The 26,521-nt window shown below is 48.9% G+C and overlaps 1 protein-coding gene across 3 annotated transcripts in view; it reads right to left on the bottom strand.

Annotated features, from left to right (window-relative positions):
- Positions 1-1,262: 1,262 nt before the first annotated feature.
- Positions 1,263-26,521, bottom strand: part of CNNM4 (cyclin and CBS domain divalent metal cation transport mediator 4) — a 37,800-nt gene continuing 12,541 nt past the window's right edge. The window contains exons 2-9 of one of the 3 annotated variants that reach the window (XR_001179478.2): positions 13,036-13,179; positions 12,538-12,672; positions 10,752-10,921; positions 10,357-10,453; positions 8,656-8,718; positions 4,162-4,343; positions 2,882-3,870; positions 1,263-1,884 (exon numbers count right to left, since the gene is read on the bottom strand). Coding sequence is in view for 2 of the 3 variants with exons in the window: in XM_013056320.2 (XP_012911774.2) it covers positions 3,673-3,870; positions 4,162-4,343; positions 8,656-8,718; positions 10,357-10,453; positions 10,752-10,921; positions 12,538-12,672; positions 13,036-13,179 (989 nt within the window). In the remaining variant the exon portion in view is untranslated. Of the gene's footprint in view, positions 3,871-4,161; positions 4,344-8,655; positions 8,719-10,356; positions 10,454-10,751; positions 10,922-12,537; positions 12,673-13,035; positions 13,180-26,521 lie in introns of all 3 variants that reach the window. The other 2 variants (XM_013056320.2, XM_004753065.3) reach the window with 2 other exon arrangements.

The raw sequence follows: 26,521 nt of genomic DNA, 5'->3' as shown, positions 1-26,521 counted from the left end.
GAACGACAATATACAAATCCTTATTTTAATATCCAATAATAAGCGCTATGGAGAAAAACAAAGCAAGATAAGGAAGAGGACAGAGGGAATGGGGCCATGCTGTTTTAAATGTGCTGATCAAGGAAGTCTTCTCCAAGGAGGTGACATTTGAACAGAAGCTTAGGTGAAACGAGGGAGTGAGCCTCACAAAGACTTGGGAATAGAGTGTTCCATGTGGAAGAGACAGGAAATCAAAAGGTCTAGTGTGACTGTCTCCCTCGGGGACTCTTCCTCACTATACTCTGTGGGGGTTGGTGGCACCTGGCATGTAGCAGGGGCTTACCCATGTGTGAAATATATGGTCAGATGAAATTTATTCTTGTGTCCACCTGCTTTTGCATCTGTTATTTTATCTGCAGTTTTCATTTTTCTCCCTAAGTGCATCCCTTTCATTAAACATTAGCCTCAGTTTGTCCACTCTGGTAAGCCTGGCTTACTTGGCCCCTGCCCCCAGCACACTCCATCACACACCGTAGGCACAGTACCTATGGGCACCGTGAAAGCGCACACAGCAGAAACCTCAAGAGTCGACACTGTGCAGTGACTCTCAGGTGTCCTCTTTAGGGGTTGAACTGTCTAACTTTGAGACTACCACGGGCTCATGAGCAAGGATGAGAAGGCAGCTGGATGTTATGAAACAACATGAAACTGTGGGATCAAGCTCCTTTCTCCTTCAGCCCCCGGGGGGAAAGAAGGGGCTGTCTTCCCCCTCTAACTGCCCCCACCAGTACCTGCAGGCAGAAGACTAGGGTTATCCATTTTTACAAATTCCTAATTGCGGCAGCAGAGCACACTTATCCATCTTACAGCAACTGCCACTCTCTAACTCCTGGGACAACAGCCTTGATAATATGTATTTTGTAAATTTCATTTCTGCTTCCTGTTAAACAGTCCCAGAATACTTGCCCCTTGCCCTATCACAGGTTGACAGCCAACCACAGCCACCATCTCTCTTTTTTTTTTTTTTAAAGATTTTATATTTATTTACTTGAGAGAGAGAACAGTGAGAGAGAGCATGAACGAGGAGAAGGTTAGAGAGAGAAGCAGACTCCCCATGGAGCTGGGAGCCTGATGTGGGACTCGATCCCGGGATTCCAGGATCATGACCTGAGCCGAAGGCAGTCGTCCAACCAACTGAGCCACCCAGGCGTCCCAACCATCTCGATGATAGATACCGAATACCGACCGAACTCAAAACAGGCAAACTGTAGACTAACCAAGACTTCATATTTCATTTTTTATTACCAATCAAAAATAAATTCCATATATTGTTTAGCAAATATTATCACTGTCTTGTGACAAAAGACACAAGAGTCATAACAACAAAACTCCCCGAGAGTCAAACTCATAACAATGCCAAAATAAATCACAAAAATATACAAATTAAAATCTTATGCAAAATAAATATGAGTTATTCGCTATGGTGGCTGTGACTTGCCTACCCACTTGGAGGCCATCTGCGAAGGTCTCCCTCACGTGGGAAGACACGCAGGGGTGGGCCAGCTCCAGGGTACGGCTCGACCCAGGAACCAGAGGTTGGAATAGGAAGTGAAAAATTGCACTGGGAGAAGGAAGTCATGGGACCAGTAATATTTGGAAATAATTATGACCCTCTGCAAAAAGTGATTGTAAGTGGGGAAAGGGAGGGATTGAGGGCCCATGTGTTGGTAGTAACTGTGTGTGCAAAGAGGTAGCTGTGGAAGTGTGTGCACCTGCTCCTTTCACTTCGCACACTCACTTGGTTCAGGCCAATGCGCTCTGCTCCACCTGGCACTCAGGTCTCTCAGGAACACAGCTTTGCAAGCTCCCATGTGGACTCAGAAAGCAAGCTGCTCCTGTAGAAAACTGAGGGGTTTCCCCCCACAGGGAATAAAGGTCTGTTTTGTTTTTCTTTTTCTCATGACTGAGAACCCATGTCACTACCTTCTCTCCAGACTTTGAGGAATAAATTCTGTGACTAGGGGAGACTATAGAACTGGCCAGGGGCAAGCATACTTGTTGCAGACACTTCCTGGTCCCAAGAGTTAACATTTTCCAGGCGCCTGAAGAACAGAGTACTTGGGGTGACAGAAGTCACTATGAGAAAAGGGTCAATAAATACTACTTAGATGGAAGGTGTGCAGTCTCCCTCGCCTGATCTTGGGCCCCCAGCAACTGTTCCACCCGACAAAAGGGCCAGCATGGACCTTAGCCCCACAGGCTCCCCAACAGCGGCAAGCCTGGAACTATGCAGCAGGGCCTCATTCGCCCCAGGGAAAAGGAACTGGGGCAGAATTTCAAGTGGGGGCGGAGCTATAGCAAAGGCCAGGATGACAACTCAGGCTAGGATTACTAAGATGGGGGAAACAGGGCTGCCAGCTGTGTGCCTTTTAGGTGGAAACCTCCTTTCCTGGGTTTTTAAGTGTGTGAACAAGGTTGGGTAAGCCTCAGCCACAGAGGAAAGGGCATGAAGAATTTGTTTAGGTTGTCTTCCTATGTGTCCTGTTGTCCTCAATCCAAGAGGCAATGGGGTTTCAGGATGAGAAGTAGGGAGTCTGGAAAGAAGGACTTTATAGCTCAGTGACTGACACCTCACTTTCACTGTGGGGTGGGAAAGAGGATAGTCTTAACTGCTAACAACACAGATGCCCATGACCAGATTCCCTCCTGGAACTGAAAGGAATTATTTCAGACAAGTCACCCGTAATGTAGATGTTCTCCCACCTAGGGGGAAACCTTTGGTAAAAGTAAGGGCAGGGCCTGGGGAGCAGGGGTAAGCAATCTTAAAGGTGTAAGACCCTGCTTAACACTGAGTCAAATCAGTAGAGACAGGGGTGAGAGTCCTCAGCCTAGCCCAACTCACCAGGAGAGCCCATCAGCCGAGTTCTAGGAAATTCCAGGATCCAGCAGTTGACAGGAGTAGGTGTGCTCCTCTCTGTAGCTGGGAGTACCATGTCCCTCATCAGAGTTACCCAGAATCCCTCGGCCTCAGTGACGTCAGACAAGCCTCAGTGCACGCATCCAGCCAGTTGTTCTCAGCGCTATTTGGTTCTTTGCTTCCTGGAAGGAACTGTCTTCCTCCCAAGAAAAAAACCTTCCTCCAGCAGGCCTCTGGGATACCATCTTTGGAGGAGGAAGAGGAGGAGGAGGAGGAAGAGGAAGGGGAAGAGGAGGAAAAGTAGGCTCCCTGAGACCGGGACGTAAGCCAGAAGGTCATGGTTGGGAGCAGATTATGGCTATTGCTTCCCAGGGTGAGAAACCCTACCCCTTTTAATTAAAGTTTTTGTGGAAAAAAAAATTTTTTTTTGTTTTAAATAAAGTTCCTTAACCCTGTCTTCCCCTTCCCCATTCCTTTCCCCAAACAATATTTAAAAAGAGGAGCAATGAGCCTAGTTCAGAAATTCTCTCAGTAAAAAACAGCCTTGCTCGTGGTAGCTGGGCCACTGCCCTGCCAGTCCTGGGCTGGACAGCCGCTACTGCAGAGCTACTCAGAGGTCCCTGTCAGAGGCCAGAATTCCCCACATTCTGGGGGCCATGTGGCTGCTCCATTAGACAGGCTATCTGCACCCCTTCTGGCCTACAAGGCTCCCTATCTTCATGTGGGCCCACTGGGGAGACCCCCGCGGGGATGGCGGGAGGCCCCGGGCCCTCCTGTCAGATGGAGCTCTCATGGGAGGCTTTGTGCAGTAAAGAGTTGCGCTCATTGAGAAGAGTTGTGGTCTCATCTACCACAGGCAGCTCGGGCTTCCCAGCTAAGTTCTCTGTGCAAATGGTGCAGCCATCCAGAGGAAACTGAGGGCAGTTCTCCATGCGTGAGGCCAGCAGCCCATTCTGGTACTGTTGCCGGGTGATCTGCAGGAAGAAGGGGTGAGGTTCACAGAAAGCGGGAATGGAGGCAAGCCTTATGAGACCAGGGAAACGAGGCTGGCCAGGGCTGGGGCTGGGGGTCTGGAAGAGAGGATGTGCCCAGCTGGAGACTGTGAGGAACAAGAATAAGGAAGACACACGTCTCAGGTCTGGGCCTTCTGTGCCCTGTGTGGGGGGTGAAAGAAAGGAGCTGCTGATGCCCGAGGGTTAGTGATCCAAATGGCCGGGACGGGGAAGACCGTGCTGCCCAGAGGGAGAGACATAGGAAGCACTCACCTTAATGTATTGGAGGTCCATGAGCGCCCGGACACTGAAGTCGGAGATGTACTGGCCCAGGACAGAGCTGCCGAACTGGTTGGCGCTGGCTGCCAGGGTGGCCGCGCTCGAGAGATCCGTGCGGTCCGGGTAACTGAGGGAGGCTGAGCGGCTGAGGGTGCTGGGGTGGGCCGGGGAGTGGTCTGTGGGGAGAGACACATGGTAAGGCCAGGGGGTTCCAGGGCCCCTCACAGGGGCCCCTCTTGTGGCCCAGTCACGCAGGTGTGGGGCCCCCACCAGAACGGAGCAGTTCTGAAGGACAGACAAGCTCCAACTGCAGAAGGTCTGGCCTCCTTAAAGCAAGTGAGTTAGTTTGTTTAGAGGGGTTGTGCAGTTAAGTATTAAAAAGCTTACCAAAGCAGAAAACCAAAACCAAAGACACAAAATCTATGTCTCCAGATCCCCTCATTTCCCCCGACAACTCATCAGTCAAGGGTGACACCATGATTATCCCTCACAGTGGACCAGACACTGTCCTTGTTCCTAAAGCAGCTTGTATCAAGGGACATATACTATACACTTTTACATTAAAAAGAACATAGTTTGTACCCTATGACGCATCCACACACACCTCTCAACATGATACCCTAGTCACATCTTAACATGCTTGTCTCAGGTCAGAAGTGTGCTCTGCAGGTGACCCACTCTGTATGGACCAGTCCTGCCCACTTGTGTCTGCCGGGCCCCCTGTCAGTCTGACAAGGGGGACAGGGCAGCAGGTTCCTCTCACAGGAGCCTAGAGCCCCAGGAGTGCCAGGCCTCCCACACCAGCCCGCGGTTCCCTCAAGTCCGATCCACATCCCCCTGCCCGGAGGCAAAGCCTGGGGGAGTGGGGGAGGTGCCTCTTCCCCCAGGGACAACAGGGCCTCCGTGCAGCGCACTGTAAGGAACGGGACGACGCAACCACAAATGAGGAAGAGCAGCCTCCTTATTTTCAGAAAGGAATGGTACACAGACTGCATATCATTAGCTCTTATTTTTGAGAACACTTAGAAAACAGTGAAATGCACAAAGAAGTTAATCGTGAAGGCATGATCGTGAAGGCATGCTGGCTTCTTTTAAACAAACAGGAAGTGGACTAGGCTTATTTACTTAGTTGAGCACTAAGTTACTATCTACTAAGTTAGCTACTCCCACAAACAGTGAAGAGAGATGAACAAATGGTGAAGAGAGCAAACATCACGAGGCCAGGTGACTGAATGACCAATACAGCTTTAACTGAGTGAGACTGAACTGAGTAATACTCTGTCTTTGGGCTTCATTCCTAGAACTAGGAAAACATAGTCTGGATATCCTATGACTGGGCAGTATACGATCACTAGAAGATCACAAGTGTGTCACTTACCCCAACTTAAGTAATACCTCTGATTAAGTTCTAGAAAAGGAACACAAATACTATGAATATTACCTAATACGTCATATTCATCATTTGGATGATGATGGACTGCTTTTAACTAATACTTATGAACACTCCAGAATCTGAATTTAAAAATAACGTAAGTCGGGCGCCTGGGTGGCTCAGTGGGTTAAGCCGCTGCCTTTGGCTCAGGTCATGATCTCAGGGTCCTGGGATCGAGTCCCGCATCAGGCTCTCTGCTCAGCAGGGAGCCTGCTTCCTCCTCTCTCTCTCTGCCTGCCTCTCTGCCTACTTGTAATCTCTCTCTGTCAAATAAATAAATAAAATCTTAAAAAAAAAAAAAAACGTAAGTTAGTGACATGGCCTTTTAAAAACAGACACCCTAAAAAGACATACACCCAAATACGAAACCTTTGTTTCTGAACAATAGTATTATGATACCCCTTCATTTTCTTTCCTAAGATTTTATTTATTTTAGATAGAGAGAAACTATGCTAGCAGGAGGGGCAGAGAGAGAGAGAATCTCAAGCAGACTCCACGCTGAGCATAGAGCCCAACAAGGACCTTGATCCCAGGACTCTGAGATCATGACCTGACCTGAAACCAGGTGCCAATCACTTAACCAACTCTGCAAACCTGGTACCCCAATACTGCTTAATTTTCTTAATTTTTTCCCTTTCCTCAATTTTCTAAATAAGCTATATTGCTGTTATGACTGAAACTGAACTATAAGGTGTGCCTGGCTGGCTTAGGCTGTGGAGCGTGTGACCCTTCATCTCCAGGTTGTGAGTTTGAGCCCATTAGGTGTAGATATTACTTGAAAACGAAAATCCAAAGCGCCCTGGTGGCTTAGTTGGTTAAGATTCTGACTCTTGATTTTGGTTCAGATCATGATCTCAGGGTCATGCGATCAAGCCCCATGTCAGGCTCCATGCTGGGTATGGAGCCTGCTCAAGATTCTCTCTCTCCCTCTCCCAATGCTCCTCCCCTGCACTTGCTCATTTGCTCTCTCAAGAAAATAAAAGTTAACTGGGGCACCTGGGTGGCTCAGTCGTTAGGTATCTGCCTTTGGCTCAGCTCATGATCTCAGAGTCCTGAGATCAAGCCCCGCATCAGGCTCCCTGCTTGGCAGGAAGCCTGCTTCTCCCTCTTCCATTCCACCTGCTTGTGTTCCTCTTTCGCTGTGTCTCTATCAAATAAATAAATAAAACCTTAAAAAAAAAACAAAAATAGGGGCTCTTCTCTTGGGTGGCTCAGTGGGTTCAAGCCTCTGCCTTTGGCTGGGGTCATGATCTCAGGGTCCTGGGATCGAGCCCCGCATCAGGATCTCTGCTCGGTGGGGAGCCTGCTTCCCATCCTCTCCCTGCCTGCCTCTCTGCCTACTTGTGATCTCTGTCTTTCAAATAAATAAATAAAATTTAAAAAATAAAAAATAAAAAGATAATAAAAATATAAATTAATTAAACCTTAAAAAATAAAATTAAACAGAGTAATAAATGTGTAAAAAAGATAAGGGTTTTTTAACTTGGTAATTCCATTTCTGAAAGCATATCCTAAGGATATAATCTTAAACACAGAGAAAGTTTTTTCATAAAGAGGTTTACATCATGGTGTTATATAGAACACACACCACAAGGACTGTCCATAAGGGGAGATAACCAATGAAGGCACGTGTGCCTGGGGGAACACTTGGCTCCAACAAGAAAGTTGGATTTCTGCTCTTGTATTAGGTAAAAACAGCAGGACCCAACCCATGGATACATGAACCCCTCCCTGGTCAGTATGAAACAAGAGCAAGTGTGGAAGAGAGAAGGAGGCTGAGGTGTTGGCCAAGGAAAACCAACACGGTCCACCAACATCACCCACTCAAGTGCCGTTAGCAGCTTCCCACTGCCTCCCACTACCAGAAGCTGGCTGTCTGAAAGGGACAAGTGACTTCTAATTCACCTTTTTACTTTTTTTTTTTTTTTTAAAGAGAATCAAGAGAAAATTGTGCTTTGGTACAGTTGAGAGGGAGAAAAAAGCCAGCTGTACAAATATAAAATGGGAAATAACAGACTCTGGGGATAGGTTTTTAGGACTGTCAAAGGCCTCAGGAACTTCTTTAAGTTACACACTGAGACTAGAGCCCAAAGGCACTTGGCAATGCTCTTAACCTCCTCAGGGCTCAGCAGGCCAGCGTTCTGATGGGGAGACCAGCACTTTCTGCCACCCTCTGCTGCCTCCATATCAGTGCGACCGAGTCAACCAACACAGCTGCCAGCAATCCTGGGATAAGGCTCAGGAGTGTGATGTATCAAAGGCCAGAAACAGCATGTGGCATTGGGCCTTTTCCTCGATACTTTCCAACTGGAATGTCACATTTTAGTTGTAACCAAGAAAAAACAGAAATAAAAACTTAGCTCTAACCGAACATTCCCTACCTATTCTCTCATTGCCCTGACAAGTCTAAGAAGGGACCACGCGTATTATTCCCATTACACAAGGGGGAACAAAAGACTGAGAGGAAGTCAGCTCCTGGAATCCTGTTAACTAGCAAGTGCAGGGACAGCACTCAGGCAGTCTGCCCGGGCCACACTTCTGATGCCTGGCGGTTGCCTCCCCTGACAGGCAGACACCCCAGCAACAGAATGAAGAGCAAAGTCTGGGAAGAAAGGAGGCAAGTTTTTTAAAGAAAGCTGATGGGATGACAAGGCATCCTGATGTCTGTGAGTGGCCTTGATCACAGGGGTGTGCAAAGGCTGGGGCTCACTTGGCCCAGCCAGAAGTAGTAACACTCCCTTCCCACTCCAGCTGTGTGTCTGTGTGTGCGTGCGCGCGCGCGTTGTGTATGCATGTGTGTTCCCAAGGACTGAGGGATGTCTGGGGAAGCGCTTCCAGGACCAGGGCAAAGCACTCAGGGCCCGCTGCCAAGCAGAGCCGGTGCAAATCAGGCTAACCCACAAGAGTGAACAGGTGGAATGGCCCAAAATGCGGGTGGGGAGGCCCAAAATCCGGGTGGGGAGCCCCAGCGGCTGCTGGGAGAGGTTAACAGAGCTGTGGTATGTGGGCTCAGGCAACAGGTGGCAGCACAAACTTCTCCAGCCATGCTGTGTTACCTGAGAGCCAGGACAGCAGGGAGTTCCGCTTGCCAGGCGGACACCCGACCTGGGTTGAAGGCACTGGAGCAAAAGAGGAGAAGGTCAGCGATGGGTAGGGTGAGGAGGCAGAACATGGACACACAGGAACAAGATGGTGAAGCAGATCTGTTGGGGGCTGGTATCCCTGGGAGGGGCATAGTGGACTCTTGACAGGGAGGGAGCTTAGGGCAGACCAATGAGCGCTGCTCAAAGAGGGGCAGAGGATCCCACAGTGAAGCCAGAGTGGCCCTCCCCACCCCTGGCTGAAGTCATCTCCTCTCCCTTTTGGCCAATCCAAGTGGAACCTGAGCTCCTCTAGCTCAAAGGATGGAGCTAAGGACCCAGACCCAACCTCTGAGGCATCACTGCAGAGAGAAAGTGCCTGGAAGAAATGTCCCACGACCATGTGCCCTCCTGGACAAGACTTTCCCCAGCTGGCTGGCAAGAGGTGCTCTTGGGAGGGGCTGAAAACTTCTCCCTAGGCCAGAGACATCCAGGCAGGGGTCCCCTGCTCCAAAACCCAGCTCTGGAGTCTTGTTTTCCCACTGCTTCCTCCTGGAGCCTGCTCATGCTGGGAGAGGGGCAGAGCTGCATCACACCAGCCAATAAGCTGAGCTATATCAATATACAGGGGGCCCTGGCCCCCTGCGCTCAGGGTCCTCTTTGTCAAAGGACAGCAACAGGCGTAACACAGAGGATCTCCACAAGCCACACACACCTCAGTGTGTGGCCTGTCCCCCAGCCACAAAGTGGATTACCACTTTCTGGCCTGCAGCAACCTGGGGCCCCACTCAAGGCTCAGAAGGGCCAGGCAACTAGCAAGGAGCTGATCTTCTAAGACTTGGGTCTTGCCTGCAGAATGCCCACTCTAGCCATAAGGCCCCTCTGGCAAAGAGAGCCTGAGCGACCCAAGACTAGAGAAGCAGAAAGCACTAGGGTGGCCAGAGTGGCCCTTCCCTGGACTTCCCACAACTCTCTTGCAGGGTGTGTCCAGTCCCCTCTTTGCCCCAAATCCCTTTATGCCATCAGAACCAGCCCTTAACCAAAAGGCAGTGGCTAAGCCCCCTGAAAAGCCAAGCCCATCCACACCCTACCTGACAAACGGGCCCTGCCCTGACTCCCTGGATGAAGGCTCCCTGGATGCCCTCACTCCCCACCTCTATTCCCCTGCCCCAGTCTCTGTGAGCAAGACCCTGTAGCCTCCATCACCTGCCGTCTCTCACTCTTCCCGCTGCTGTGACTACTTGCCCCAATGACCCAGTTGCTATGGTACATCCCGCTGCTCCAAGGCCATTCACGGCTTCTTGCTTCCTATCGCAACCAAATGCCAGCCACTTTCTGGGGCTCCCCAACATGTCCTTACTCCCCATGGTCCACCCCCTCCCATCCCTGGAGGCTCTGGTAGGCTAGTCTCACATCTCAGAACACGCTCTCAGCTCCCTACAGGCTTTGGCTCAGATTCCCCTTCCCATCTCTTCTTCCCCACTCTTGGAATCCTGTCCGAAGGGACCAGGCCCTGCTCTTCCAGACCGCCTCCACTAGGCCCTGGCAGCTCTGGCCCTCATTGGCCTCCCTCTCCTCTGAGCCACCTGGATGGCCCTAGACTCTGGGGTACCAGTCCAAGTCTCCCCCCAATTCAGATATGATGGAGAGCAGCATGGAGGCAGCCCAGCTACTCACCAGAGGTGGGCGAGGACAGGGCCATGGTCCCGTAGTAGGAGAAGGCACCTGTCTCAAACTTCATGTTCTCCTTCCCGGCCTCCACCTCCACCTTCCCCTGGAAGAACACAGGGTCAGGGTGACAAACAGCCTGAGAAGGAAAGCCCAACTGAGGGGAAAAAAGGACAAGGCAAAGGGAGAAGGGAGGGTGAGGAAGAGTCGGTTCCAGAGCCCTGAAGCACTCAGGTGCCCTGACCCAGAGGTTCAAGGGTGGCCTCTCGGAAGGAGGACAGGCAAAGGGGGAGCAGAGGCTCGGGGGCAGGCCGCACAGGAGAAAGCCCCGAATCCCCCAGCCAACTCAGCAGGTGAGGAGGTAGAGCGGGCACAGGAGGGCGGGTAGGGAGCAGGCCGGCCACCTGCAAGATGAGGATGAAGTAGTCCGCCGGCTTATTCCGGGTGTACAGGTAGTGGCGGATGTAGTATTTGTTGTGCTCATCAAACTTGAGTTCCTGAATGACATCTGGGTACTTGAGCAGCCGCAGCAGGATCTTCTCTGATATCAGAGAGGGGCTGAACTGGGGAACCTCTGTTGGAAGAAAGACGACAATGACTTCACAGGGGGCCTGGCTGGACAGCACCGGGAACACGGTCACTGTGCTTGCTTGCTGCCCAGGCCCTCCTTCCCCTCGGTTCCGCACCTCTGTGGGAAAGCAGCACCCCTTGGATCCAGACATGTCAGACTCGAGTCTGCCTGCCTAGGCTGGAATAGTGGCTCCCACACTGGGCACGTATGACCTTGGGCAAATTACCTAACCTGTGTCTCAGTATCCTCATCTGTAAAATGGGGATTAAAAACTTCTTAGGGGCGCCTGGGTGGCTCAGTGGGTTAAGCCACTGCCTTCGGCTCGGGTCATGATCTCAGGGTCCTGGGATCGAGTCCCACATCGGGCTCTCTGCTCAGCAGGGAGCCTGCTTCCTCCTCTCTCTCTGCCTGCCTCTCTGCCTGCTGGTCATCTCTCTCTGTCAAATAAATAAAAAAAAAAAAATCTTAAAAAAAAAAATTAAATTAAATTTAAAAAAAAAAAAAAACTTCTTAGGGTTGGGGACCTGGGTGGCTCAATCAGTTGAGTGTCTGACTCTTGGTTTTGGCTCATGTCACAATCTCAGGGTGGTAAGATCAAGCCTGCATCAGGCTCCACAGCCCACTTGAGAGTCTTTTCCTCCCACTCTTCACCCTCTGCCCCTCCCCCGCTTACACTCTCTCCCTTTCTCAAATAAATAAAACTAAAAAAAAAAATTCATAGGGTTGGGGCACCCGGCTGAGAGCATACAACTGGCAAGAGCATAGGACCCTTGATCTCAGGGTCGCAAGTTAGAGCCCACACTGGGTATAGAAACTCCTTAGAACAAAACAAAACCAAACAACAAAAAACAAAACACCTGGTAGGGTCATGGTGAGGTTAAATGGTAATACATGTAAAGCACTTAGACACATGCTTGACATATGGAAAGCGCTTATAAATGTTACCATCATTATTATCATTAGCACCATCATCAATGCCCTGGCAAGAAAAACAAAGAATTAACACCCTTTAGCAAGTGAGGGTTGGGAAGAGAGTCAGATTTGGAGGGAGGGAGGAACAGGCAGGAGCTTTTCAAAATCAATCACCCAGGTCCCCAAAGGGGTTTTGAATCAGGGGTGAGAGGAGAGGAATGTCACTGATCTAGAGGTCAAGTCCTGCTGGCCTCAGCACATGCAGGCAGAGGGGAGCGGGGAGTGATGAGAACAGAGCTGGGTTCAGGCTATGAGTACATGAGCCAAACAAGTGCTGTGGGCCCACAACATATGCAAGGGCTTCCTTCGCCCTCCTTCTCCCCAGCATCCAGGGGTCTGGGGAACCCCAGTGCCCACCTCGGGTACTCCTAATGGTTCTTTTTTTTATCTCGCCCTCCCCACTCGCGCGGTAGTTATTTTCAGAACCCTATTTTCAGAACCCGAATGCTTCCTAGAATTTTGCAGTGACAACCCATCAACAGAGAAAACAAATCACCACAGGGAGCGCCCCAGGGATGGAGGGAAGCCACCTTGTCCCCTTTCAGAGGCAGCCACTTTCCCCTGCACCTTTCAAATAGCCAGAGGCCAAGAACTCCCCTCCATGACTGTATCCCACCAACACCTGAGGGCCCTCCTCTTGCTCTTACCCGTGGCCAGGAAGCGATGAGCAGCCAGAAGTAGCTGAGGTGAAATTTTCACCTTGAGTTCATTGTCAGCATCTTTGAAGGCTGAGAAGTCGCGTTTATTTTTCTCAGATACTCGTTTCCGGCTTCGATTGTCGGCTGTAAGAGAAAGAATCTAGAACTGAGAATTCGGTTCCCAGTGACTCAGGAACACACTAGAACCTGCACGCCAGCTCCCGGCTCTGCAGTCCCCTCTTCCACACACAAGCAGCACTGTCTGATTCAAGGCAGGCTCCCTGGCTCGATGCTGAGGCACGAAGGCCAGGGGGAGCAAAGATACTCTGCTCTCACCGATCTGAGCAACGTGCCCAACGCTCACCCTGGCCAGTGTGAGGCACCCAGTTCCTGGGCCTCAGGGCGCCGGGCCTCCCACATCCCTGCATTGTGTGGCCTTCCCACCTAAGGACACCTAGGCTGTGAGCAGGAAAAGGGTTCCAGGCCAATGGGAAGAATGGAACTCACTGTACATATCCGACTCGTCCAGGATCTCAGACTTGATTATCTCCTCAATGACGTCCTCCAGGGTGACCAGGCCCAGCACCTCGTAGAAGGGGTCACCTTCACCCTCGTTGTTCACCTTCTGCACGATGGCCAGGTGGGACTTCCCTTGGGGGATGATGCAATGAGTCAGAAAAAAGCAAAGGGCCCAGTCATGAGATGCCTCCACCAAAATATTAACACACTTAGGGTCATGAGTCACTGGGGTGGGGTCATGGGTGGTTTTTTCCCTTTTCTCTATTTCCTAAAGTTTCTGCTACAAACAGATGTTGCTTTTATGAAAAGGAAAACCAAAAGTACATTTTTAAATTTTAAGGCATTTCATCAAAGAGCTTTTGTTTCATGAGAATGAAAATGGCAAAGTCTTGGCGGCGCCTGAGTGGCTCAGTGGGCTAAGCCACTGACTTCGGCTCAGGTCATGATCTCAGGGTCCTGGGATTGAGCCCCGCATCGGGCTCTTTGCTCAGCAGGGAGCCTGCTTCCTCCTCTCTCTCTGCCTGCCTCTCTGCCTGCTTGTCATCTCTCTCTGTCAAATAAATAAATAAAATCTTTAAAAAAAAAAAAAAGAAAGAAAGAAAATGGCAAAGTCTCGCCTGGGTCTCCTGAAAGTCCTGGAGGAGGGAAAGACACACACTGACAAGCTGTGGACTATGGAGCGGTCGGTTGGAGACATGTGGGTGCCAACTGGACATGGGTTCCTCTGATGGCCCACGCTGCCCATGGGGCCTCCAGGGCCACTCACATTCCTTCACCCTGCTCTCCTTGGTAAATGCCCCAGCATGTATCCAGGGCCATGATACTGCCCAAGGCAAAGGCTCTCAGTTCCCAAAAACCATTAACAAATTAGCCCAGGCTGTAATTAGGCCAGGCAAGTACTAAAATTAGAGAAGGGCCACCTCTTCAACCTAAAGAAGAGAAAGTCAGAAGGCAGAGGGAGGGGAGGAGGGACCCTCCATAGAAGTTTGTTGGGGGGGGGGGGCACGGCAGGGCTTTCCAGGCCCTTGTTTTGGGTTTCTACCCTGTTCCTATGCCCATCGTCCCAGTGGGTGACAGGAGGGAGACAGCCAAGGCTTGGCCTGCACTGTAGTTCGGATGGGCTGTGTAGCCCACACAGGGACCCAGATTTGGAGCAGCCAAAGGGAGAAAGTCCTGGGCGAGCTGAGAAGGTCAAGCCAGGGTCTCCTGGGCAGCTTCCCCTTCACAACCCAGTCTGAGGGCCTCACTCAAAGGACTTCTCTGGAGAGGGCGTTTTCCAAGTCTCCAAGGCCACTCCAAATCCCCCAACCCCAGGATGTGCCCCTCAGAACTCCAGAGAGCTGCCAGTTCTCAGGACCAGCATTTAAAAAAATAAAATAACAAAGATATCAGAGTACGCCACATGTGATGGCGGATGGGGGGGACTGTTTTGTGCAACTTTCACCATCACGTGTCAGTCACTGTGGTACACTCATCTCCAGCTCTGAGTTATGGTCAAAAAACTTTCAGCATTTTGCTCGAACTATGTACCCAGACCAGACCTAGACAGAACCGTGTCTAGACTCAAAGACTTCCTAGCGTCTTCTAGACAGGGGCTGATGAGAGCAAGTGTTATGTCAAGGTCTTCCAGCAGGCCGCAGCCCCTCAGAGCCAGGACCCTGGGGGTCTGGCCCCCCAGGCCTCTCTGCCTGCTGGAGGCTGCCCACCCAGGAGTACCTTCTGGAAAGAGAAATGATGCTCAGTCAGGAAGGAACCAGAGTTAAAACAAAGTCGCATTTACCACCTTCCAGACTGGCATGCTCTAAGACCAGTAACACCCGATGCTGGGGGAAGCAAGGGAAACAAGCATGCCCTCAGGTCCTCGGGTTGGTGGGCAGGTAAATGGACGAACTTCAGGAGGCCAATTATGCAGCATGACTCAAAACCAAAGGTCCCTAACCTTGGACTCAGATATTCCACAGGTAGGAAGCTGGATATAATCGTCTCCAAAGCAGAAAAGGCACAGAAGCAAAGAGGTTTGGCAGAACCTTGTTTTTAACCACCTCAAACCAGAAACTACCCACATCAATAGCAACGGAGCAGGAGTCCTGCCACTGCTCCGGGGAGAAAGCAGCAGGGAACAGACAGACAGAATGTGGAATGAAGCCCAACACAGGCTGCTGGTGGAAGGGCGAGCAGGGGGACAGACTTCATGGTGTCTGCTGGACTGAGGGCTGGCAGGGTGGTGAACTGCCCTGAAATGCAGGGAAGAGAAACAGTGGTCACCTCCCAGGTTAAGCAGAGTTTGGGGGAGGGGCCCTTGTACCCTGTACGCTGTCCTCTCCTAATTCTGTTCTGTTTGATAGGCTCTATAATTTTTTTAATTGAGAAAAAATCAGGGAAAAAACATAATTAAGGGGAACAAAGGGAGATTAGTGAGTGTCCAGGGTGAGCAAGGACCCTCTGTGCCTAAACCAGCATAGACCAAGTCCCAGGAAACAGGGTGCATCGGAACGTGGCTCAGATAGCCAGTGGCTAGCTCAGAGCCTGGAAGTCAGAGTCCCCACATAGAAGGGACATAGCTTCAATAACCTGAGAAAAATGTCCTCCTCCCCACTGAACCTCCAACCAACCAAGGCTTACAACAAATCCCGACACAGTCACGGGTCACACTGGACCACACCAGGAAAGGCTGGTGGCTTCTCTAAAGGACAGAAACATCCGTCCTACAAAGGAAACACGTGGACTCCTTGACCCCAATCTTGGGGCTGCTCTCAGCCCTGGGGCCCTCTTTCTGAGGCTCCTTTGTGTGTGGTGTGAGGGGGGCAGGCGGGCGCCCTCCAGAGACAGGTAACTTGCAGGTGTACAGACCTGGAGCACCGCCCACAGTCACCCTAGCTCTGTGTGCTAAGGGCCCCGTGTGTGTGTGTGTGTGTGTGTGTGTGTGTGTGCGCGCGCGCGCGCCCACTGGTACTGACTGTGGCAGAGTCTCCTTCCTCCCAGAGAACCTTTCTTGCCAAGGTCAGCAGTGACCTCCAGTGGTGGGGTCTCAAGCTCGGGCTGCAGATTCTGACCAGGGGTCACTCTCTCCTGCTTCCTGGAAACGCTCCCTTCTCCCTGGCTTCTAGCACACAGCTCTCCTGCTGCTCCACTGCCCTCTGAGGCTGCTGTTCCTCCCTGACCTCTATGTCAGAGGGTACCAGGGCTCAGTTCTTGGACCTGTCCCTTGCCTCGTGACTTTAAACACAAACTGAATGTCAAGGTGTCTCAAACACTTGCGGCCCAGCCCTCTCCCGCACCCTCCAAACTCTGTACCCAACTGCCAGCTGACAGCTAGCTAGCTCCTCCCAGAAGCCCAACACCTTGAACTCCACATGGCCGAAATCAAGTTCCTGCCCTTCTTCCCCCCAGCCTTCCCCATCTCTGTCTGTTGGGTAGATAAGGCCATGGGGGAGTCAACTGTCCCTCCTCTCTTTCTCTATCCTCCTCCATCCAACCTTTCCATCAGATCCCCTCAGCTCTGCCCGCACCCGACAACCAGACTCCAGCTCTTCCAGGGGCCTCCACTGCTAGTCACATTCTGGGCCACATGCACCTCCTTCTCACCCAGACGGCTAAACTAGTCATCTCCCTGCTTTATCTTGGGCCCAGGTCAGCTCTCAACACAGCAGTAAGACGGGTGACGTCAGGTCACCTCATGTCTCACCAAGTCCCTCCAGTGGTTCCTGTCTCACCCCACGTAAAAGCCTCCTGCCCGAGTGGCCCGGCTGTCCAGAGCCCTTGGTGCTGACCATGTCCTATCTGTACTCCTCTCTCCAGTGCTCAAGTCAGCCACAAGGCCTCCTTGTTGTTCCTCATACCTGAGGCTGCTCCTTTTGCAGGGATCCCCCGGAGGGGGCCCCCTCGGTGAGGTCTACCCTGAGGGCCTCCGTGAAAAATGCGATCCTTCCTCCAGCGCCCTAACCCTGATCATGAACTCACCTAAAATATATGACATAATATGTTTATTCGTTGTATTTATTGTTTCTGACCCATCTTCTGCTAGATTTTGAGCGCATTACAGGAGGGGCTTTAGTCTGTGTCCTCAAAACTCAGAATGGTGGGCGGCACACACCAAGTGTTTAACAGGTATCTGTGGAATAAAGGACTCCATTCACACAGATGTTTCCTTAGGAGAAATGTAATCAATGCGAAGGGGGAAAGGGATGAAGACGAGAGAAGAATTCCTTTTAATTTTAGTAATTAAGAAGTTTCTGGGGGCGCCTGGGTGGCTCAGTGGGTTAAGCCGCTGCCTTCGGCTCAGGTCATGATCTCAGGGTCCTGGGATCGAGTCCCACATCGGGCTCTCTGCTCAGCAGGGAGCCTGCTTCCTCCTCTCTCTCTCTCTCTGCCTGCCTCTCTGCCTACTTGTGATCTCTCTCTCTGTCAAATAAATAAATAAAAATATTTAAAAAAAAAAAAAAAAAAAAAGAAGTTTCTGTAATTTAAAAATGATCTTGGGGGCACCTGAGTGGCTCAATGGGTTTAAGCCTCTGCCTTCGGCTTGGTCGTGATCTTGGGGTCCTGGAATGGAGCCCCGCATTGGGCTCTTTGCTCAGTGGGGAGCCTGCTTCCCTCTCTCTCTTTGCCTGCCTCTCTGCCTACTTTGCTCTAATAAGTAAATAAAATCTTTTTTTTTTTTTAATTTACCTTTTAAAATAAAAGGGCCAACTGGGGACCTCTATTTATGATCCTCATTGTATGAAATTTAAGTCTACTACAGAATGTTTATTTTAATGAGTTCCCTCATTTTATTACCAGCGTCCATTCAACTGGATAATTGGATTTTGGGGGTGGCTGGGTGAGAAATGGAACATGAAAATGTAAATAATACATCTACCCCAAAAGCTAAGAAGCCCCCATTTTTCAAAGTAGTCCTTATTCAAAGAAAAAAGACTGAGGAAATAACAGCAAAATGCTTGTATGTGGCTCCTCCATGTGAAATTGTTCATATTTGACTATTTTTGACCAGCCAAAATGATACTTTCATATGATTAAACCTGAAAGTATGGAGGGGTTCAGGATATGGTTTGTTTCTTTTTTATACTTTTCTGAAGAGAGAGTATTAATTTTATAATCAGAAAGAAACACATCTATTGGGGTGTCTGGGTGACTCAGTTGTTGGGCGTCTGCCTTTGGCTCAGGTCATGATCCCAGCGTCCTGGGATCGAGCCCCACATTGGGTTCCCTGCTCTGTGGAAAGCCTGCTTCTCCCTCTCCCATTCCCCCTGCTTGTGTTCCCTCTCTCGCTGTGTCTCCCTCTGTCAAATAAATAAATAAAATCTTTTAAAAAAAGAAAGAAAAGAAACATATCCATTAGAAGTAGCTCTGAAAAACACTCTCCTACTGCTTTCCCCAGGGACTCAGGGCTTCTGGAGCCTTTTACACTCATGCGCTGCTCGTACAGGGCAAACTGGCTGTGGGAAAGGAGGCACCATGAGGTCGCCCTCGGTCTGCTCTGGGCCACACCTGGCTGGCAAGCTTGCCCACTCTGCCTTTGTCGACCTTTGTTCCGCCAGGTCTCCTCTCAGTCAGAGAACCACAGGGAGGCCTCTTTCACTGCCCTCTCCCATCTGGAATGGGGCAGAGTAAGAGGCCCCAGAACCTGACTGAGTCCCTGTGCACCCTTGGCTCCGCCCTGAGGGGCTCAACCTTGGGGTCTGTTAGCACTCCCTGCCCAGCCTGGCCCCAGCTCTCCCTCCGCCCTTCACCAGCACTGGTATGGCTGCCTTTGCTGCCGGCCGGTGTCCAGCTCGGCCAGGCCCACACTGTGACTTCACTGCTCTCCATGCTATACCCCAGCCCCGCCTACCTCATGCCTGGAACACAGCAGACCCCCAGACTCTGCTGGATCCCTACAAGCTGGTCTCCTGGGGCCCCAGGGAGCCCAGTCCTCCGCCTTCCACAGTGCGTATCTTAGCAGACTGCTGTGTCCTTTCCCCCCATAAAAAAAACTTTATAATCTCGTAAAGACTGTAAGAAAGACACCTTAGAAGGTGCTGGGTTTCAAAGTCCACAAGGTCCCTGAGAGGCCCCACTTACCAGCTCCAGCTGCCTTTTCTCATGTGGAACATCCAGAGGTCCCAGATCAGACATGGGATTGGCCACTACCCGAGGTGGTGTCCTGGGCATCTTCCCCTGCTGGTCCCCCAGCAAATTCCAGCCACTGACCTCCCAAGCTCCCAGCACAGGCCCAGAGCTCTCACACACCTCCCTTGGGGAGAGGTGCTGGCCTCTGGGTGCCAGAAGACGGGATCTCAGGCCATGGGTCTGCACTTGCCGGCAACAGGGCACCTAATTTCCTGGGAATCCTCCCCCCCCACCACCCTAGCAAAGGGGAAAGATTAAGCTGACTATTAATAGTGCTGATCTCAACCAGTAGGAGGGGCAGCCCAGCCCAGCCCAGCAAGATGACACAGGTGGGGCATGCGTAGGCGTAGGCGTAGGCAGGCATAGGCAGGGAAGCAGAGGAGCACAGCCACAGGAGATACAGCCCTGCACAGCCCTCCACCCCAGGGACCCCTCCACAGGCAGGTGGGAGAGCTACACACAAGATCAAGTTTCCCTAAGTATCCCTAAGCAGGAAGCCCAGGCTGGGGAGGAGCAGGGAGTGAGCCATTTAATCAATAAGCAACTTAAGAGAACACTGGGGAGATGTTTAATTTTAATATAAATTAAAATATACTATTAGACCACAGAGACTAAAACAGTGCAGTACTGGAGAGAACAATGACACTTTTTTTCTTCAGGATTTGGCAGCACGTGTCAAAACAAAAAATGTGCAAGACCTTGGCCTCAGCCATTTCTTCCACACTAGGATAGACCTTGATACAAAGGGAAAACCCAGGCTGGTGTGCAAGCTGTGGCCAGGAGGGTCCATCTAGTGTGGTTTATGACACAGTATTGCAGCCTAAAAATTAGGCTGATGCAGACAGAATTTATTTAAAGAGACAGTGGTTCACCACCTGCATAAAGCAAAAAGTTACAAAGTAAGAAAATTAAGGATGCCTGTTTCTTCTGCTTTTGCTTTAATGCACTTTATTTTATTTTTAAAGATTTTATTTATTTATTTGACAGACAGAGATCACACGTATGCAGAGAGGCAGGCAGAGAGAAAGTGGTAAGCAGGCTCCCTGCTGAGCAGAGAGCCCTGGGATCATGACCTGAGCTGAAGGCAGAGGCTTTAACCCACTGAGCTACCCAGGCTCCCCACTTAATGCATTTTAAAATCAGCATGTATTACCTTCTTATTTTTATATTTATAATCAGAAAGGATAAGAATGATGTCTCATACTGAGGGATAGGAGAAAGCATTATAGTTGGTCCACTGCTTACCAGAAGCTGGTTCATTGCTACTTACTAGAAGAAAACACACCAAAATACTCACATTCTGAGTGGTGGGATAGGGGGCCCTTCATTTCCTAATCATTTTCCTCCTTTCTGAAAGTTTCTACAATAAATACATTACTTTATTTTTATATTTTATTAAGGAAGCCATCAATAAATACAGCCACTATTAGCTGGTCAGATTTTTAAAAGGAAAAGGAAGGGGACGCCTGGGTGGCTCAGTGGGTTAAGCCTCTGCCTTCAGCTCAGGTCATGATCTCAGGGTCCTGGGATCCAGCCCCACATCAGGCTCTCTGCTCAGTGGGGAGTCTGCTTCCCCACTGCCACCCCACCCCCGGCCTGCCTCTCTGCCTACTTGTGATCTCTGTCAAATAAATAAGTGAAATCTTAAAAAATAAATAAATAAGATAAAATAAAAGGAAAAGGAAAATGGAAAGCAAGACAAAAAGGAAAAAAACTGAGTGAAGCAGGAAAAATAAAAAGAGGAAGTGACAGGAGGATAGTCGTAGGGAAAAGAGAAATGGAAAGGCAGACACTGCAGCCCACTTGCCAAAACAGAAAATCATTTCTAGAGACTTACCAGGAGACTTGCCCAGCCATTCTGAGCAAGACAACAAGACCGCCTGACACTACACGTACAAACAGCCCATCTGGAACCTTCCAGAACACGGTCTCCAAAAGGGGTATTCATTCCAGGCTCCATTCACATTTATTTGTATTTCAAAATAAATAAGCGACTTTAGCTTTTGTTTATACACAGACTGACAGTGGGATCTGAGCAGCCAGTCCCTAGGGGAAGGGGCTCCTGCCCTCACTCAATCGGTCTCCAGCCAAGTGAGAGGAGCTACAGACCCCTCATCCTTATGTCTTTAAAAAAAGTTTTTGTGGGAGCACCTGGGTGGCTCAGTGGGTTGAGCCTCTGCCTTTGGCTCGCATCATGATCTCAGGGTCCTGGTGATTGAGCCCCGCATTGGGCTCTCTGTTCAGTGGGGAACCTGCTCCCCCCCGCCCCCCGCCTGCCTCTCTGCCTACTTGTGATCTCTCTGTGTCAAATAAATAAAATCTTTTTTTTTTTAAGTTTTTGTGTTTGTTTTATAACATACGTGTTAGTAAAACAAACAGTACATGTATACAATTTTTGAATGGCCAGACCTTCTTTGTCCCCTCTCAAAGGAGCTACACCGATGTGCCCCCCAGGGCCCACCTCCTCCCCTCAGCTATGAAACAGTGGGGGTAAGCATGTTCTGGGGCAGGGAGCCCAGGCACTATCCCTCTCACATCTACTACTCACAGGAGGAAACTGATTCTCAGGGAAGTCCTGTCCAGGATCATCACACTGTGAGGGGGAGAAGAAGCTGGGATTCAGAAAAGGGGCTTCCTAAGTAATACTCACCTTTCTTTTTGTTTTGTTTTGTTTTAATAAAGATTTTATTTATTTATTTACAGAGAGAGAGATCACAACTAAGCAGAGAGGCAAACGGAGATAGAGGGGGAAGCTGGCTCTCTGCCAAAGAGAACCTGATGCTGGATTCCATCCCAGGACCCTGCCACCTGAGCTAAAGGCAGAGGTTTAACCGACTGAGCCACCCAGGTACCCCTAATACTCTCCTTTTAAACCAAACACCCCGGGGGTGCAGCTATTGACAAGCAGAAGTTAGGAGACCCTAAGACTGGTCTCTCACCCAGGGACAGGGCTTCATGGCTTTCATTTTTCATTTAGCCAGCAGTCTCTAATTTTTTAACCTTTTATGATGGAAAATATCAAGCATCTACAAAAGTACAGGAAATAATATAATTACACCCTCAGGGCCCTTCACTGAACTTAAACAATTAACAACTCCAACTCCTGCGGCCAATCTTGTTTCCTCTTCCCTCCTACCCACTTCACTGGCTTATTTTGAAGCAAATCTCAGATTTTATCTGTAAACATCTATAAATTTTACAGGCTCTTGGGGTCAGTATCTCTAAAAGATAAGGACTCTTACCTGGCAGACCACAATAGAACACAATACCACATCTAATATGTAATTCCTTAAGATCATTAATATCAAGCGTCTAACTTCCCTGATTTTTCTTCAATGAGTTTTACATCTAATTTGTATATATATGCATATATCTTTTTCTGATATTGGTAACAAAAGTACAAAGGACATTAAGATCACTTATAATCCTGCCTTCCAAAGACAACTTCCAAAGATTAACTTTTTATTAAATACTTTTAAAATTAAATAATTTGTAAATACTTCGCATTGTTTTTCCATGTCATAAAAATATTTTTAAAAAATAAAAGTCCTCATAATACCTCATTGGACACATGTGTAAATAATTCTTAACCTCACTGGGCTCTTAAATTACGGCCCACCCTTTTTGTGCCATTATGGAAATCTCTGTAATGAATGTATTTGGATATATCTCTGTGTCCTTCAGATACATTTCTAAAAGGAAAATCACTGGGTCAAAAGACAGGTTTGGGGGGCGCCTGGGTGGCTCAGTGGGTTGAGCCACTGCCTTCAGCTCGGGTCATGATCTCGGGATCCTGGGATCAAGTCCCGCATGGGGCTCTCTGCTCAGCAGGGGGCCTGCTTCCCTTCATCTCTCTCTGCCTGCCTCTCTGCCTGCCTGTGATCTCTCTCTGTCAAATAAATAAATGAAATCTTTAAAAAAAAAAAAAAAAAGACAGGTTTGGGGTTTTAAGTTTCTTAGGTTATCTAAGGAGTGAGGTCAGATGGAATGCTGATGTCTTTGTCTTCAGGGATGTGGAAACTTCTGGAAGATACAGCCAGGGACACAGTTCAGAAGGCTGGGAGGAACAAACTAGAGGTATTTTGCACAGCAAAAGAAAATGAAGTGGAGAGAAGATGCTGGTCTGGCTGACAATGCCTCCCTGAGCATGAGAAGGGCAAGGGCAAGCAACCCATCAGGAGATGCCAAGGGGGTCCCCAGCCTTAGCCTCCTTTCAGCTCTGGACCCTTACAACAAACTGCTTCCTCCTTTCCACCAGTCCTCTCTGCTCAGGAGCACCTCTGAGTATCTATCATCCCGGCTCCTGTCCATCTAGCCTCCCACCCCAACCCTCCAGCACCCCCAGCCAGGAGGAGCCCCATTCTTAACATACCTCCCGGCTCAACTGCTTACAGACTCAAAGCTCCCTTACTGCCCTGTGAGGCACCTGTTCTTTGGCTCTGTGCAACCAGCTGGTAACCAACAGGAGACTCAATATAAAAGACGGACCATTATTAATGAGGCCACATGTCCCATGTTCGTTTGTCAAGAAGATGTAACAGGAAATTCTGCTAAATGCTTAGCTGACTGACATCAGGATACATTAAGTCTGGGGGTAGGGGGCTAGCCTTCTACTTAACTAACCCTAGTAATCACATCCGCATCATAAAAAAAAGAAAAGAAAAGAACATTTGTTTTTTCTTTTTACCTTGGTGAACACCCATTGGTAATTGTTAATCACATACTGTGCCCAAATGTTTACAAACTATAAAAATCATCCTAGACCTCACATCCAAACATGAGAGAGAAAAACTGCAGCACCATTTGGTGTGGGGCTGAGGCTGTTACAAGTAGAAGGAGGGGAGGAGGTGGAAAAGGGCAAGAATATTGCTTGGTATGTTCCAACTTCCTCACCCCAACTGGGCCATTAGTAGAAGAGAGAAAAGGGACTTAACTACCAAACAATTATTTTTCCTGCCATAAAACAAAACCCAAAACCCTAACAGAGATATCCTGTACTGTCTTCCTCCGTGGTTGGTTGGTTAATGGCTGGAAAAAACAGTTGTAGACCTCTCTCTCATGAACACAGATGCCAAAATTCTAAATAAAGAAATTGGTAAATCAAATCCAATGATGCATGGCAAGAATCATACCTGATGACTAAGTCAGGTTTATTCCAGTTATGCAATAAATGTTTACGGGTGAACATTTAAAAATCAATCGGTATAATTCAAAATAAAGGAGGTAAATCATTCAAACATCTCAACATTAACAGTTACTTAAAAAGCATTTGGTAAAATTCAAAATCATACCTACTGACAAATTTGGAAAGCCTACCCTGAAACCTAGACTGAGGCACCACCTAGCCAATGAAATTAAGCAAGAACAAGACATAAAATGTGTAAGGTGTAGCAATAAGTAAATAAAACTGCCATTGTTCACAGGCAACATAATTACGTGTGTAAACAATCCAAAAGAATCTAAAATAAACTATTAGAATTAATGAGTAAATTTAACAAGGATTAAATGAGTAAATTTAACAATGGATTAAAGCTCACTATACAAAAATTATCCATACTTGTGCTGTATTATAAAGAATACATCTGGGGCACCTGGGTGGCTGAGTTGGTTAAGCGTCTGCCTTTGGCTCAAGCCATAAACCTAGGGTCCTGGGGTGGAGTCCCTTATTGGGCTCCCTGTTCACTGGGGAGCCTGCTTCTCCCTCTCTCTTTGCTACACCCCTTGCTAGTGTGTGCTCTCTCTTTCTCTCTCACTCTCTCAAATAAATAAATAAAATCTTAAAAAAAAAAATTGGGTCCTGGACCCTGGCTCCCCAAATCCCTTGGAATTTCCTGAGTAAACAGAAGCAGCTTTTGTTATCCTAATGAACAACTCCAGGTGGGCCCCTAGAGAGCTTCAGGGCAGGGTTGGTCACCAGCAAAGCCAAGCATTAGAGGGTCAGACCTTTCAGGTGTCCTACATCCAGGGAAGGCAGCAAGCCAGGCACGGAGTCCAATCACATAGCCAATAACTTAATCATTTGTGCCCAGACACTGAAATTCTGATAAAAGCTCTGGACTGCACCTGAGGAGGTTGGGGAAGAAAAAAAAAATGACCCTCTGCACCTCCAGAGCTCAGCGGAACTTCTCACTGTAAACACACTGACTTGCCCAGAGACAGACACACCCCAACCCCAGGGATAGAGGGCATTGCTGACTGTTCCAGACCTCATCCCATGTGTATCCTTTAAGATAAAACTGGAGCCCTCAGTGTAGCAGCACTTCTCTGAATTCTAGGGGTCATTCTAGTGAATCATTAAACCTGAGAGGTGTCGTGGGAACACTAAATCTACAGCCAGCTGTTGGGGGGGGGGACTTGTGACTGGTATGTGAAGTGAGGGGAGCATGTGGAAGGACTCCATGCTCCCCTCGCTAACTCTGGGTGGTGAGCATCAGAACAGCACTGCAGTACACCTGGATCAGAACAATGTGCAACCCACATTCTCGAAAACGAAATTTTAAAGACACCTCTCAAAAATCATCAAATACCTTGAATACATGCAAGAAAAGATGTGTAAGACTTCTGTACAGAAACTGACAAAACATTGTTGAAAGAAATTAAGAGGATATCAACAAATGAGGGGTAACCATGTCTACGGAAGGGAAGACTCATCACTATAAAAATGTCAGATCTTGAGGCACCTGGGTGGCTCAGTGTTTAAAGCCTTTGTCTTCCACTCAGGCCATGATCCCAGAGCCCTGCATCAGGCTCTCTGCTCAGCGGGGAGCCTGCTTCCTCCTCTCTGCCTACTTGTGATCTCTGTCTGTCAAATAAATAAGTAAAATCTTAAAAAAAAGAAAGGTCTTCAAATGGATCTCTAGGTTCAATGCAATCCCATTAAATTTTCAGGAAAAAAGATAAAGGATAGTCAAGATAATCTTGAAGAACAAAGAACAGAATCATTATTACCAAAGAACAAAACCTACTAGAAAACTACAGCAAGTATGTCAATGTAGTACTGGCACAAGGACAGACAAACAGACCAATGGAATATGAGAGTCCAGAGGGACCCACACATACACAGCTCAACCCAGAAAGACAGTCTGCAATAAGCAGCACTGGACCAGACAGATAACGTGTATGTATTTAAAAGAAGAATCAGACTGTAACACCTCAGAAACAAAGATAAATTCCAGAAGGATTACAGATCTAAATGTGAAAGGCAAACAATATAGCTTCTAGAAAATAACACAGGATAACAGCTTCCTAACTTGTGTATAGGCCAAGAATCTTAAACAGGATCTAAAAAGCACTAACCCATAATGGACACTAAGCATTAGTCACTAGGGAGGGCGCCTGGGTGGCTCAGTTGGTTGAGTGACTGCCT

This window comes from Mustela putorius, unplaced genomic scaffold (genome assembly GCF_011764305.1).
Source record: "Mustela putorius furo isolate JIRA1106 unplaced genomic scaffold, ASM1176430v1.1 tig00000224_pilon_pilon_pilon, whole genome shotgun sequence".
NCBI classification, from domain to species: Eukaryota; Metazoa; Chordata; class Mammalia; order Carnivora; family Mustelidae; genus Mustela; species Mustela putorius.
Note: the sequence above shows the minus strand (reverse complement) of the source record. Positions and strands in the feature narration are given on the sequence as shown.